This window comes from Epinephelus moara, chromosome 12, assembly GCF_006386435.1.
Source record: "Epinephelus moara isolate mb chromosome 12, YSFRI_EMoa_1.0, whole genome shotgun sequence".
Classification (NCBI taxonomy): Eukaryota; Metazoa; Chordata; class Actinopteri; order Perciformes; family Serranidae; genus Epinephelus; species Epinephelus moara.
The window spans coordinates 35,848,525-35,864,746 of NC_065517.1; the positions used below are offsets into that span (position 1 = coordinate 35,848,525).

The 16,222-nt window shown below is 43.0% G+C and overlaps 1 protein-coding gene across 2 annotated transcripts in view; it reads left to right on the forward strand.

Annotated features, from left to right (window-relative positions):
* Window positions 1-16,222, forward strand: part of LOC126398416 (centrosomal protein of 128 kDa) — a 78,870-nt gene that overhangs the window by 21,486 nt on the left and 41,162 nt on the right. For both annotated transcript variants that reach the window (XM_050057735.1, XM_050057734.1), the window contains 5 exons: window positions 3,127-3,198; window positions 4,081-4,266; window positions 9,393-9,581; window positions 10,367-10,828; window positions 13,722-13,886. In XM_050057735.1, the coding sequence (XP_049913692.1) occupies window positions 3,127-3,198; window positions 4,081-4,266; window positions 9,393-9,581; window positions 10,367-10,828; window positions 13,722-13,886 (1,074 nt within the window). The remainder of the gene's footprint in view (window positions 1-3,126; window positions 3,199-4,080; window positions 4,267-9,392; window positions 9,582-10,366; window positions 10,829-13,721; window positions 13,887-16,222) is intronic.

A 16,222-nucleotide genomic window follows, 5' to 3' on the forward strand; every position in this document is an offset into this window, starting at 1 on the left:
ATTTATATTAAACAATGAACTTTAAACCTTTCGTCTTGCCAGCACCCAGATCTCTCTGCTCATAGGCTGTTGCTTGCACATACTTCTATACTTCCACATTCTCCCAAACCTCAGATCAACTGATAAACCTCGACAGTGCTGATCAGTCATTGTCACTGTATTACCTAATACTCACCTAAAATGTTGTCAGAAACATATTTTAGTGAACTGTTTAGCTGTAATGTGAGATTGTTTGTGACCAGCTGGTTGCCATATTGTTTTCGTACGAGCCACCTGCATTATGTTGGCCACCAGCAGGAGCGTTCTTTGGTCCGGTGCGGTCCATTGTATTCTGGTAGTTGTAGGTTTTTTACCTCTTGAGCAAAAGTGAATGTCACAGCCCTTTTTCTGGTTTCACGTCATGTAGCAATGGTTTCAAAAGTAGTTGCAGTAGAGATGTCGATGCGGTCGACTAAGGCATTTATTTACTGATTGGGATCGGCTATCTTGAGCCTGGTCTGATCCCTACGTCAGCTGACACACTGGTGTTTTTTCTCGTGCAGCTGTCAATAACTGTCCTTGTGTGTGTAAAAGCAGGGCTGAGCCCCAACCCAGAGCGAAACACAACACGCCATAACTGAATGCAAAATGAAATTTATTTATGTTGTTTACCTAATTCATGTGCACTCGTTTCATTTCAGCTCAGTGTGAGATAGTATCTTGCATTGTGCTTTTTGCTCATTATGGTGTTTCACTGCAGCCACGCATGACACCACAGCAAATGCAACAAAAGTCCCACCAGCAAACGGCCAGTAAGAGTAATATATTAATGTAACCCGCACAAAAGATGCACAGATAACAAAAATAAAACCCCACACATTAAGAGGTAACACACTGGAGAATACTCTCTTGAAGGGGTAGAGAAGGGATGGAGGGGTTTGTGATTTTATCCTACACTAACAGTCAGACAAACAAAAAGAAACATTAAGGAACAGCTTGGATGCAGATGATTTTTTTCTTAATCTGTTGCAGAGCTATTCAGTTGTCAAGCATATACTTTGGATTGGTTTTAAGAACTTCAAAGTATTTGATGTTTGCACTGTGCAGCTGTATTATCTAGGAAAATAAAATAGTATTGAATCAGGACTCTGTATCGACAGATACTCAATATTAAATGACTCTGATTGGAATCGGGGCCAAAAAACTTGATCAGAAAATCCCTAATTTGTAGATATGTATTTAAAGACCATCTCTCCAGCAGTGAAATACTCCTTTAAGCCCCATTCGCATGGTACTAGTATTACCGGGAGACCTCCAGTAATTGCTCATGCTGATGTTGTCTGTGATCTCAGTCCAATGCAAATCTGCATGTCCGTAATTTGTAGAGTAAAAATTCCAGTGCAAATTACCTCCCATACTTCGCCAACACGGACGTCATAATTTAATATTGATCCAGTGCGAACTGACATCTCTGTGATTTTGGGCCGTATTCAGGTCTTTTGTTTTCTATGGAGGCTGTGTTGGAAATTATAATTGAAAGTTTTTACAGCATTTTGGTGCAGGAGGCTCATCTCACTACACAGCATGGAGACCCATTCACAAAAAGAGCAAGCTCAAATTTCAAAAGATGATGAGATAGATGACGTGTGACAATGTTTGGCAGAATCTGCTCTGTGTGTTTAACCTACATTTGAAAAAGAAAAATGGATGTTAACACTGTACGTCACTGTGAGCAGTGCTGTGTGAGTTTTTGTTGTGCAGAGTGGAGATACACATGACTGTACACATCATATCCACGGGGATACTGTCAGTAAATTCAAGTGAAATACAGACTTTGCTTATCCCATGCGAATGTGCAAAAAACACAGACGTAGAGGGTGTAATTTCTAAATCACATGAGCTCTCTTGGTAATACCAGTCCCGTGCGAATACAGCTCCAGACATCTATCTGCCTGTCTTTGCTGTATACCCTAACGAATAAATACACTGAGGATTTCTCAGCTGGAGTGAAGGCGAACACAACAGGAGCATGCTTTTTGACTTTGCCTGTGTTGGCGTCTCCACCCTGAGCGGGGTTATTTCAGTTTGTCGGGTGCCTCTCATCCGTGGTCGCATCCTCCACCAACTCGATGCCACTTGATCCTCTTAAAATCGTCAGATGAAGTGACAGTTGGAATAGGAGATCAGAAGTCAACCAGCAGTCATTTATCCGTCTCAAACTGGTGCGATGTGTCACTTCCATCACTGTAACAAGATGTAAAAAAAACTGTAGGAGAAAAAAAACAAATTCCCTTGCTAAGCAGGGGTATTCAAGGCTATGGTGGGTATCAATAAAATGTTAGTAGGAATAGCTGCACTTAAAGCATTGGCACATTCCTCTAATCTCTGATGTTTCTTTCACCGAAAATGTGTTTAAACTCCCACGCTTCCCCTATCGCCGAGTAGGTGTTAAAAGATGAAGTGGGTGTTTGCATGTATCACCTGGGGCGTCTCTTATGGTTTTTATGTCTAGATCAAAATAGACGTTGGAAATGTTTCATGTTAACGGTAAATGAGCAAAACTGAAGTATAATGAGGAGAATAGGGTGGAAGATTCAATTTCTCAGTGACTGAATTTATACAGTCTAATAGGCCTATGAGTAATCAGTCTATGACTAATTACTCCTAACTGGCAGTCTCATTCTGTATAAACACCTCAACGGCACCAGGCTAACCTTACTCGCCCTTTACTTAAGATTTCAATCAAACTCTAAACTTCAAAGTGATTGTGATTTTCTCGTGGATATGAACTTAATCCAGTGCAACTCTGCTGTCAGACTACTTTTCAGACCAGCCGTGCAGATAATCCAATTGTAGGCAGCATGTAAACACAGTCTCAACCTTTCTGTTTTTGCCCTTTGTCCTCGTCTTTGCTCGCTGTTCCCGCCCTTTACTGTTGATCTTTTCTTAAAATCTCATACCTTTTTTCCTTTTTTTACTTCCCTCTGTCTTTTTCTCATTTTCCTTGCCTCAATTGCTCCAAACCTCCTCCTCTTCACTCCTGTGTCTCCCTTTCTCCTGCCTCTCTGTCCTTTTCCTCCCATTAGCAGTAATAGTCGTCACACAAACACACACACACTCTTGACCTTTCTCTGTTCTGTATTCCAGGAATTGTCATCAGACCTGGCGCGGCGGGAGCAACAGCAGCTACGAATGCTGGAACAGCTGAAGGAGATGCAGGTATTTTTATACTGGTTAGTGCGTCACACTAGCTTCTTTTACACCGCCTCTTCAAGGTGGGAATATTACACCATTATGCCACCTTACTGTGTTGTATATAAGGTACGATCGCAGAATGTGGGGACAGAGTTGTCTTAACTCAGAGTCGGGAACGGAGGTTGTGATAGCACGGACACGATGTCTGTATTAGAGGTTGACCGATGGTTGATTTTTAATGGCCGAAATAATGATAATTTTGAGTTGGAAAAAAAAGTAGCTGTTAGCAGTTAACAGCTAACTCAAAGAAGAAGAACAGTGGCTAAAATTTTCCACAAATAGGGAAAACAATGAGGCGTCTTACCCTCTGAGCAGAGGACGAGATCAGCCGCCATATAACAGGGACAGTAAATTATTGTTATTGCCATGTCATGCTGTTGTTATTGTTTATAAAGTGCTGCAGACGTGTATAATATATGTCACAAAAGGGGCCCACAATGTCGTGTTACATGTCACGCCTTTTTTGATTCCACGATGCCAGGATGCCGTCTAAAATTACACACAGGACTGGAATGGAGTCATGAAGAACCTACTTCTTTGCTGCCCTGTAGTGTGACTTATGTGTAAAAAGGTCTACAATAATTCATAGCAGATAGGTAATTTGCATCAAGGACTCTAAACAAGGGTTGCTTGTTCTAGTGGCAGATTTAAATTGGAAGCATGCTGTGTGTAGCGCCTTACTCTGGGCCACAAGTTCACGAAATTACAACGTCAAGACACTGAGAACACTGCGGTAATAAGATCTTTCAGAATTAGGCCTGTTAGACATTTTAGGTAAAAAACAAAACAAAACACTGATTCAGATTCTAAAGAATGAACATACACTTTATTTATGAATTCACTCAGAGCCGAGGGCAGGCAGAGAGGAGGGAGACAGAGGCGTTACTCCAGGAGAGCACGAGGAGCAGAGATGAATTGAAGACCAGGGCCCAAGAGGCTGTGCGCCAGTGGAGGGCAAAGTGCAGGAGGCTGCAGAAGGAGCTGGAGGAGGAGAGGGCCCAGGCTCAATTCCATACCGACAAGTCCTCACAGGTCAGTGGACGCAGATGCATTCATTACATGACTTTTGACACCACAGACTACAGTTGCAGCTGTGGCTAAGTAACTGCTGATCTTTGTAATGTCGGAAAAACGTACATCTTAGTAACTCATTGAGTGGAGTGGACCCAACTGCCCCAGGTCAAGGTAGTGGGATTGTAAAACTACATTTAAAGCCAGAAAAATAAGCATTACTACGTCCTTTAAAGTAGGGCTGGGCAAATTATTAATATTATGTTGATATCGTAATATGAAACTAGATATCGTCTTAGATTTTAGATTTTGTAAGTCTTAATATTCTAGTCTTGTCTTTCTCTGGTATTAAAGGCTGCATTACAGTAAAGTGATGTCAAATCCTGAATTTACCTGACTGTTCTACACTACTGATGACTACATACTAAAAATCTAAAAATAGTCTGTGTCAGCACCAATAGCGAGTGCTACAATATGTGCGCAATATCGATATCGAGGTATTTGGTCAAAAATATGATGACATTTGATTTTCTCAGCATGCACAGCCCCATTTTAAAGAGACAGTTCAGCCTTTTTTCACATAACGATAAGTTTAATCATCTCAAGAGCACGACACAGCCTGTAAAAACAGTTCTAATAGCTTTCCAAAGTTTGGAAAAAGAAACCTGAAGCTGTCATCAGGGTTATTTCAGCTTGGCCTTGAGGCTCAAATAAATTAACATTAAGTCTGTGTTACAATTTGGAGGTTCTAGGAGGCCTCTAGGAAGCAGGGGAGATCTAATAAATGGTGCTGTTGAGCTGCATTATGGGAAATGGAGGGTTTTGGGACTTTGACAGGTACAAGGGACTTACAGTTAAGATATCTCTGCCTTTGCTGCTTCAATTTTATGATTCCTCTTTTCATCTTTCATTGGAGTGTCTCTTTAAAGCAACATTTTGCATCAAATTATTTGGATCATGGGTGCCTACAGACAGAATGCAAAAACAGATGTTACTCGTATTATTTGCTTCAAATTTGCTCCAAAGTATGCACATTCAAAGTGGTGTGATGTGTATGTTTGGGGCTTTTATTGTGAAGGGCAAAACAGAAGGAGTGAGGTGATAATGTACTGCTGTTAATCATGTAGGAAGCAGTAAAGTTTTGGCCGTCTTGATTAGGGCTACGGAGTCTCCATGTGACTTTTTTAAGCCTGACTTTTTTTAAGTTCCAACGTTAAGTCAGGGAAATCTTTCTCACAAGCACCAATGCTGGACGTCCAGTCTGTTTATGATAGGTTGGGTTTATTAAAAGTTAAATCCACTCTGACACTATTCATACTGGCAAAGAAGTTGCAGGGTTCCTGGAAAAGCTGGTAAATTAGACAAACTGTTTTCAAGGCCTGGAAATACTTTAAAATTAACAGAACATTCTGGAAGAGGTTTGAATGTACATTGTTTTGGCTGTTGTTTAAAATGTGTTCATAAAAATGCCAAGACTTGTCAGGAATATCGAATTTGTGAGCAAAGATAGCAAGCACCAAAAGTTTGCTTAACCAGAAATGCCTGTGTGTTTATAGGCCCACCCATTTTAAAATACTTAAATTAAGTCATGGAAAATGGGTGAAATAATATTGAAACATTTTTAAAGAGTTGGTTGGTAAAATGTGTGGGAACCTTGAAGTTGCCATTCTCCTACTGAAAAAGTTTGTCCCATGGTGCAGAGAGCGTTGTGTATGAGGTATTTGGTGGTAAAGCCTCTGAGCAGCCTACATGGAACACTGTACAATAAAGAAACGTGTGCAGTTGGTAACAGACAAAACAATTATTATTACTGTGCATTAGTTAGAGATGAAGAAGTGCTGTGTCTGTTCTCAGGGTAGTCAGGATACCAATCAAAAGCTCTTAGTAGTCAGCTGCTGATTTTGTTCCTGTTGGCAATAGTCGTTCTGTTCGGCTTATCTTTGAACAAAGTGGAAGCCCTCAGTTGTTGCACAGAATCCAGCAAAAGTTTACCAGACTGTGGTAAATCTCACTGCAGCTTATTGACTAGGTATCAGTTGGCACTGGTGGGCAATTGCAGCCCAAATACATCAACTCCACTCATCAGCTCCCAGCAGCCCTGTCTCAAACGATCCGGATAGTGCTGCCACTGCTGCTGCTGCTGCTGCCGGCTGGGCTAACAGCTAGCCAGCTGGCAGCTCTGTCAACAACAACTGACTGTCTTTGTTGCATTTTCTGAGCAGTGGACTCTGGCTCGTGCATACCTGCTTTGACTTTGACAGTGTGTTCTAAAATTTGAAGTAATCAATAATGTCCGGGCTGAAATGCATTTCTCAGCTCCAGTAGTGGAGTGATTTGTGGCGACGCCCCAGGCGGACAGAATAAAACAAAACTTATCTCAGCCCAACTCTCCCTGTAGTCCTGCAAACCATGGTGGAAGTGGGATTCACAGTGTATTGTCAAGTGCTGTGAACATTATGAACACACGACACCAAAAATGTAAACTCTGTTGCTCAGATTTTAAATGTATTAGCACCTCTGTGTTTCTAAGCAATGATCCTCCCTCTTTTGTTGCATTAAAGTATAAAGGACATTCAAGTTTAAATCTCGTTTTAGAGAAAATAAATCAGCACCCTCCTATCACAGGGGAAATACACATGTTAAAATATTTATGAGTTTTTCCGGTCCAGTTCTTTCATGTTCTTTCATAGCAGAAATGGACTGGAAAATCAGCAAGCAGCACCTTCTGTACCTTTAATGATTGTAAAGAGGAGATATAAATAAATATCTCTTGCAATCCATATTGTATGCCACATGCAGTCCTCTTGTGATGATGAGAAGGAAACTGGACTACACACCAATACAAATTATACATGATGAGAAATGTTGTACCGTTTTTATTGTTGCTTTTCAACCCAAACAAAACAAAATGGTTTGATATTTATGCATGCTTTTCTCTGTTCATTTTTATTCATACTTTATCTGTTGAGAAAAGAGGGTTTAGTATCAAAGTCAGATTAAACAGTTTAGTCAACAGAGGAAAATGATGGCTTTGTACATTTCTGTAAACCACAGATACGTTATATTTGTACGTTTCACACGTATTATATAAACATTCTAAAATGACTACGTTCTGACTACAAGTTTATCAGCTGACTTTGTCACTGGAACATCAATACCGATTTTTAGCAGCACATGGTGGCATTTCCAGCTGTGATTGTGCCACCAAAAGCGGGTGTTTTTTAGCGAGACATCTGCGCCATTTCCAGCCGTGATATCGCCACCAAAAGCAGGTGTTTTCTAGCGAGTCATAGGTGACATTTTCAGCTGTTATTGTGCCACCAAAAGCAGCTTTTTCTTAGCGAGACATTACTAGCATTACTAGCTGCGATTAAACCACTAAAAGCGTGTTTTTTAGTAAGACAACAGTGGCATTTCCAGCCTTGATTGTGCCACCAAAAGCAGCTATTTCTTAGTGAGACATAGGCTGCATTTCCAGCAGCAGTTGTGCCACCAGAATCAGGTGTTTTTAGCAAGTCATGGGCAGCATTTCTAGTTGCGTTTGTGCCACTAAAAGCATGTTTTTTAGTGAGATGTTGGGTGTTTTTAAGGGAGACATGAGCGGCATCTCCAGCCATGATTATGCCACCAAAACGGGGTGTTTGTTAGTGAGATTTTGGCGGTATTTCTAGCTTTTATTGTGCCACCAAAAGCGTTGTTTTAATCAAGTCATAGGTGGCATTCCTGACCTTAATTGTGCCACCAGAAGCGGGTGTTTTTTAGCAAGACATAGGCAGCATTTCTAGCTGCGATTGAACCACTTAAGGCGTGTCTTTTAGTGAGACATCAGTGGTATTTCCAGCCTTTATTGTGCAGTCAAAAGTGGGTGTTTTTAAGGGAGACATGAGCGGCATCTCCACCCATGATTATGCCACCAAAACTGGGTGTTTGTTAGTGAGACATTGGCGGTATTTCTAGCTTTTATTGTGCCACCAGCAGTGGGTGTTTTTTAGTGAGAAAGGTGGCATTTCCTGTCGTGATTGTGCCATTAAAAGCTGGTGTTTTTTAAGGAGAAATAGGCGGCATTTCCAGCTTTGAGACTGCCACCAGAAGTGGGTGGTTTTTTTGCAAGAAAGATGGCATTTCCAGCAGCAATTGTGCCATCAGAAGTGGGTATTTTTTGGGAGATATTGGCAGTATTTACAACTTTGATTGTGCCACCAAAAGCAGCCTTTTTTTAGCGAGACATCAGCTGCATTTCCAGTGCCGATTGTGCCACCAAAAGTAGGTGATATAAGCCAAAACATGATCCTTTCCTAAGCGTAACCAAGTGTTTTTTGTGCCTAAACACTCCAGTGTTGTTGAAACATAAAGAAACTTCGAGTTTGAACATATCGGCTCCATAATGACATACAGATGTTACATATCTGCAGTTTGCACAAACATAAAATGCCAAAATTTATGCTGGTGATTGGGAAGGGTTAAAACTCTTGAATAATGCACTCTGAATGAACTTAATAATAATATAACCAAACATGAAATCAAGCAGTTTGAGTACCCTTACATGATATGTTACAGCGGTTGTGCTTAGTTGAATAATTAACGGCTGACAATTATTATTAGATTGAAAGTCACCTCCCATTGATTTACATTCCATTTGAACTGAGTGAGTCACCTCCAAACTCAGTCAGCAGCCTCGCGCCTCACACACACACAGACAGACAGACAGACTCCCACCTGGCATACTCGACGTGACGCGAATTAATTACAAAATCATTTCTGCCCCCTTAATGAATTAGGGGAGAGAATCAAGTGCTCAATTAAATGATTAGGTTCTGAGCTACAGCAAAGTCTTTGCAAATTCCAGTCAAAGCCAGAGTATTAGAAGCAATCTGCCTTGAACAGACCTGACCATTGTCCCTTATCAGGGAGCTGAGTGCTAGCATTTTCCTATCAGTGCAAGAGCTGGTACTGCATATGTTTCTCTGCCTCTGTCTCTCTGTCACTCTTTCTCCTGCTCTCATCATTATTGTTAGAGCCCTTTTTTGTACACCATCTTCCGCCTCCTCTTCATTTGTCATTCTTCATTTCCCTTCTCCTCTCCTCTCCTCCCTCTTCCCCGCTCTCTCTTTCTCTCTTTTGCTCCCGCTTTCTCTTCCTCCCTCCAGGCAGCCAGGGAAAAGGAGAGCTCTCAGGCCCAGCTGAAGGCGCTGAGCCAGCAGACTGAGGCGGCCCGCAGGGAGCTCGCTGAAATCCTAGGCCGCTTGGCCCAGCGCGAGGAAGAACTCCACCGCAAGGACGTGGAGCTGTCTGAGACCCGCCAGCGCCAGTTGTCACTGGAGCAGGAAATCCGGGAGGTACGGGGTCGAGCATCCAGAAAACGAAAATATCTTTCAAGTCACAAGGGACACAAAAAATTCAATGTTATTTATTTCACTTATAGGACTGTAGACTGTGGGGCAACATTTAGTAAACTTCATCCTTCCTAACATTTGAATCAGGCTATCTACGAGTGTAGTTTACTGATTCGAGACCAGTTTAACTCACCTTTTAAAAATGACAGCAGTCAGCACAGAGGTTGAATCAAACAGTATCACACTACCACCATGAAGTACGCTGCTGGGTGTCATGTAATGATGACACCTTTGGTTGTCAGCGAGCATTGAAGTTATGCAGAGGTAGATGTAAATCAATTCTCTTTTGCAAAAAGCTCGTTTAGTAGTTACAGTGACATTACAATAGGATTTTTGTACCAGGATTTCTCTCAGAAAGGTCGTTAGGCCAAGTAGAAAATATCTTTTCTAGGGGTTTAATGGTACACGAAATTTTAGCGCTGTACACAACTCAGAATTATGTCAGTCAAATCAGATTTGGCTGTTTGTTCTTGCAGATGTTGTTATGTTTCCAACTGAGCCACCCCACTGTAACACTATAAAAACATCTTAAAATTACATTAGAAAAGAAACCCTGTGTACAAATCCCAATCAAACCACAGACACGGCTGAAATTTTGATTTAATTCCGTTGGCAGACTAATGTGTCATGATCAGTTTGAGGAGTTGTTAAAGTAAAGGCATAATTAAACCTCAGCCACAGAGTCATTAAGAGAGCTTTGATCAGATGCTAACAGATCCTAATCCTAGGTGAGGGAGGCCTCGGCTGCCCTGGAGGAGGAGACTCTGCGTCTGGCCACCATCCAGACAAGACTGAAGGAAGAGAACCAGAGGCTGGAAGAACAAGCTGACAGCCGAGCCCGTCGCTGTCAGAGAGACCAGGACACGCAGGCTGAGCTCCAGGCCGCTCTAAAGCAGATGACCTCAGCCCATGCTCAGCTCGTCCAGCAGTTAGCTGAGGAGGAGAGCTCCAAGAAGAAGCTCCAGAAGGGCTCCATGGAGCTACAGGCCAAGCTGACAGCAGTGCAGGATGAGCGGGCCGCGCTGGGGCAGCAGCTGCAGCTCGAGAGAGAGGTGCATCAGAAAGAACTGGACAACACGAAGGCGATGATGGAGGAGAGCAGGACGAAGAAGTATCGTGAAGTGCAGGACATGCTAAAGCTCTGCCGGGAGGAGCGGGATGAATTACAGGCACACCTGAAGGAGGTTAAGGTAAGGCCTTTTTATTAATATGCCCAAAGTATTTTATTCCATATGAAAATGTGCATCTTGGGAAATACACTTATTCACTTTTTTGCAGGATGATACCTGCTGTCATGTCTCTACAGTAAATGGGTAGCTAAAGCCAGCAGCTGGTTAGCTTAGCTTAGCTTAATTAAAAGACTGGAATCAGTTTGTGTCCAAAGGTAATGAAGCTAGAAACTTCCTGTGCGCAACTCTACTCTGCTCAGTACGGTCCACTTTATAATGTGTAGCATGATTGATGTGGATATGCACAGGGTCTTTTTATGTGTCATGGCTCATAGGCTGCTTTCATCCTGTTTTATGTTGGTTAATTTGCAATCACACGCACCACTAACAGACTGAGAGAGACCCGCTGCTGCCGACAGCACCATGATCCAACTTCTGGGAGGGGGCTACAATTGCAGCTCTCTCTGATACATGCAAAAACACTCACTGTGTACATTTAGAAGAACACAGGACATTAATTAACACTGGGATGTTGTTACCTGTGGGCAGAGCCAGGCTAGGTGTTTTCATCTGTTATGCTAAGCTAAGCTAACGGGCTGCTGGATGTGCCGACATATTTATCACACAGACATTAAAGGGATATCAATTAGGAATGTCACGATTAGGACATTTATTTTTCTTCCGGGTAATAAACTGGTGACAACACGTGTTCCTGATTACACCAGACATTTGATGACACTCTCGTATCTGTAGAGCGTTTACTTAGATCTTTCTCTCTGAACAGTACATTATTTCTTTTGGCCGCAACTCGGCTTCCTCTTCCTCTTCGTCTGCCTCTTTTCTTATGGAGTACGCTCTCCACCTGAGGATGACCGCTTCTTCCTCCATTATCCTCTTCTTTCTTCGACATTCAGGTTGTAGTCACCCTGGTAGCGCAGGTCTGTGAATGTTGCCTTGTGTATAAGGTCCAAGTTTTCTTCTGGCCGAGCTCACTGTGGTCACACCATCGACACTTCGGAGAGAAGTATTGATTGCGTGACCGTAATCAGAGCTCCGTGCTGCGATTCTGCTGCTGCTGAACGAAGCAGATATTTTCAGTTTGTAGTTAGAGCATCCATCATCTGCCAAAGTATCGATTACATGCTCAGTATTTTACAAAATAGAGATTTTGAAGTTGATGAACGTGGGCACTCATATTCAAATAGGTTTTATCTATCTTTTAAAAAAGCAAAATGATGATAGGGCCAGAGGGCAAGTAATGTAAACAGTGTATGCCTGAACACTACGGAACACGGAGTAACACCATGTAACACTGCAGCAAGTCTAGTAGCAGTTAAACTCTTTGCAAAAAATTGTATTTCCAGTGTTGTTGTATGTTGAACTCTTCCTTTAAACGTACCTAAATTTGTCAAATCTTTTGAGCAGTCAAGGTCATAAGCCAACCACGGAGATTCTTTGTCCTTTTCACCTAGGCATGGATCACAGAGTGGCACACTCTAATTAACATTTAGAGTATCATTGGCACACACTTCACATTCAGCACAGGGTAACATGCCTCAGCCACTAAACATCTGGCTTATTTCCGACTCAGCGAGACACAGACAAAATCCTCATTTAGAGTAATTTTCTTCATTGGCCGGGGCTCTGTCCTCTGAGTGCGGGTGAATCGAGGATAGCTGAGCTCTTAATGGTGTGTGGTGCCCCGTGGATCCTCGTGGCCGTTCCAGAGCTCCAAGCGTGAATATTTAAAAACCCCCGATATCAGACCTCAGAAGTCTCATCAAGGCAGTGCTGGAGATAGGGGACTCCACTTGACTTACTCCCCGAGTGCCCTACCCGCCTCCCTCCCTTCGATATCTCCGATGATGAGCCCTCATGGGTACATTGTTTCTTAAGGGGCATGGTCCTCCCTGATATGGTTGAGTTTAGCCCATTAGCGGTGCTGAATGGCATTAATATCTGACATAGCTCATTGTAATGGTGTCATTTCTGAGCGCAGTAAGGACAAGGGCGTTTGCTGGAATGTTTTAAAGTAGTAGCCTACGGGTGCTGCAGATGTCCCTAAGAAGCCCACCCAATATTCACACAGCATAGCCAGAGGCCTGTATTATGATTTTGATACAGTCAACTGTCAGAAAAAGCTTAAAATATTCTTATTTTCTTGTCCTTGTCCTCTCACTCTTGATTTCTCCTCCACTCTATCTTTCCTCTCGCTGTCTCTCTCTGTCTTAATCCCTCTCTTACTGCCTCCCTCCAGTTCTAATTTTGCATTTTCCATTACTGCCTCCCTCCAGTTCTAATTTTGCATTTTCCATCTGTTTTTCCCTCTCCTCTCACTTCCAGCACTCCTGTTTTTTATTCATTTTTTCTTTGTTTGTGTCACTCCCGTCACTCCCAGTCCTCAGTCACTTATATGTAACTGTATCTTCAGCTGTGTGTGATAATGTAATAATTGTGGATAGAGAGCTTATGTCTGAGGCTGGATTTGCCTGTAAAGCTTCAGCTGGACTGAGACATGAATTAAGGACTTAGGGACGTGATTTCAGAGTCTTGGCATTTACCCATTCTCTTGACCCATTATATGATGCTCTCTGTTTGTGTTGCACAGAATGTCATGTCAGACATGATTGTGAATTCACCCTGCACCTGTCAGACGTGACTTTAGATCTTTTACAAGTTGTTTGGGACCACTGGCAAATTTGGCATCCTGTACGTATGATCCAAGCATTTATGTCAACTTTGAAAACTTATTTGCACTGTGTAAGTATTTTTTAGCGCTTGAAAATCACAGAAGTTTAAAACTGCAACCTGCTTCATGTTGATATACTTTTGCAGCAGATAAACCCCAAGTCGCTATTATCTCAAATTACTGCCTGTGTGTATCACGGCCTTTAACACACCCATTCTCTACCAGGCAGATGCAGCGTCAGACAAGGAGCTGTGTGGGGCGCTACGCATCAAGTTGGACAGGATGAAGGATGAGTGTGATAAGCTGGCAGCACAGCTGAGCACAAAAGACGAGGCACATGCACTCCTCCACAGAAAATACCAGCTACTCAAACAGGAACTGGATGACAAAGTAAGCCCTGCCTCCTTTGCCAGTAGTGACTAATATCGGAAGACGTGACACTTCCAATAAACGAGGAGTATGTGTTGTCGTATCAGTGAAATACATCTATCCTCTGCAGGAGGAGGAAATATTTGTGTTTATTCGAATTAATCGTGACAAATGAAGTCCGAGGACATGTAAATAGTGAATGTGCAGACATCAGTACCGTCAGGAGCTGCTGTAGTTCCAGTTTTAACAGAACCAGGCTCTTAACTGAGTGTCGAGGTTTGACACTATAACTTTGACACCTTATTTGATACCATTTACATAGCATGAGGAGAAAAACACAAGCCATTTAGCTGAAAGATAAAGATAACCACATAATGTTTCTCTAGTCTAGAAGATTCACACAGCAGTCAGAAAGATATTTGGGGTTTTTGGTTTGTTTGTCTTAGAAAAAAACAATAAAAAGGGCCCTGACACACCAAGCCAACTGTCAGCCGTCTGTCAGTGTCATGCTGTCTGTGAGAATCTGTGGCCTTAGTTTTTGCAGTGTATCCCACACCGTTGGCAGTAGTCAGCACTTGTTGCCAGCTTTTTTTGGCTGATTCATCATGTTTAAATTGGTGTTGGAGACGGTGAAGTCTGTCAGTGAATGAAATCTCTGATTGGCAGTTCAGTTTAGCGCACAAGAAAAAAACGCAAGCGAGGACAGCAAACAAACAACTAAAGTAAAGAGGCCGTGAGATCGAGTTAAACGTGTTATATTGGGTAAGAATGTTTTCTTTAGCCATTGAGCTCTTTAGCCGAAACAGTTTGTAATTGTGTTATTGTTCGCTAGCACACGGAAAAAATGTGCTAACTGGCAAATTAGCGTCTTGAATGGAAAGTTATTGCCTCTAACTAGGCGCAGAACATGCCTGCTAGTTGCCTGTTGGCTGTGGTCTTTGCAGTTTGTCCAAGTGCAACTTTTTAGCCTAGACACAGGCAACGTGAGGGGATGCAACAGTTGAGCTTCTTTGCTACTAGTTCATTAACGTCGATTTGGTGTGTCTGGGCCTTCAAGGGGACCTGTTACGGTTTTCCTTATTTTCCGTCATATCTATAGCCCCTTTTACACTGCCAGATTTTCCGCGAATGTTGGGCCGTTTTGCTGGCAAGCTGCGAGCGTTTATACACACAGAGGCGGATTTGCGAGTTGATCTGAGGCGCCCAATTTTCTGCCTCGTAGGGTAGCCATACTGAGTCAGACCGAGGCGGCCCTCCGCCACGGGAGGGGCTGTTGATGACTTGTGGGAGGAGCTGTTGATGACGCCGCACGTGCGAGCCACTGGCGGTGGAGAAACAGGAAACAGCTGATAGCAGGAATTAGCGAGCAGCTAGTAGCAAGAGGGAAACACAAACCTGACAGACACTGTAAAGATGAGCAACTGGGGAGACAAGGAATTGCGCGCCCTCCTTGCCCTCGCAAACGAAGAGGCCATTAACTGTCAGATGACAGGGACGGTGAAGAACGGGCCGATTTACGAGAGAATTGCCGCCTGACTACCACTGCCTGACCAGCCGTGGCTTCCCTCCCACGTCACTGTTTACGTCACACGCTGAGCTACACGTTTTGTTACTTGTTCACGCCCCCCATTGCCCCGAAAAAGGTGCATTCTGTAAACAAAAGTAGGTAGGCGGCATTTTGCTGCACTCCCCAATTTTGTTTTTATACTGCCAATGCTGAAAAAAGACTGATTGGGCTTTCCTGCAAATTTTCACAATTCCTATCTAAAAGGGCTTATGTTAAATAAGAGGGCCCGAAAAATCAGCTGTGACCCTACATGAACCCACACAGCTTCTGGCCAAGCCTGACCCAAGCCCAAACCATGGCAGCAGTTCTGGGCCTGATTAAAAGTTAAGGGCTAATATGTTTCTTTGCACCACCTCTCCTTCTTGTCCTTATCTTAGTAGTCTGTCATCTTATGCACAACAGGCTCTGCAGAACGGGCTGAGCCCCTTCAGTGCGTCAAGTGCGCAGGGTGATCCATGCACATCTCTCCCACTGAAGGACAGAAGGATGTACTGCCAACCGAGTTGCGTTGCAGCCTCTTTCTCGACGTCTTTCTCTCGTTTTCCGTCCCTCTCTTGCATGCGCTCTCTCTCTCTCTCCCCCTATTCTCTATTATTCCATTGTTACGTCACGTTCCCTCTCTCAGTCGCACAGTCGCAGTCCCTCCCTCTTTGTCTCTCTTTCCCTGATTCAGTCCATCACAACTCCTGCCATTTACGCATGAAAACTGCCAGTGTCAGAAAAAACAAACAAAAAACAGCTAAATTGGTGAGAACCTGACCTGATTCAAGCCCAGGGGCTATAATGACAA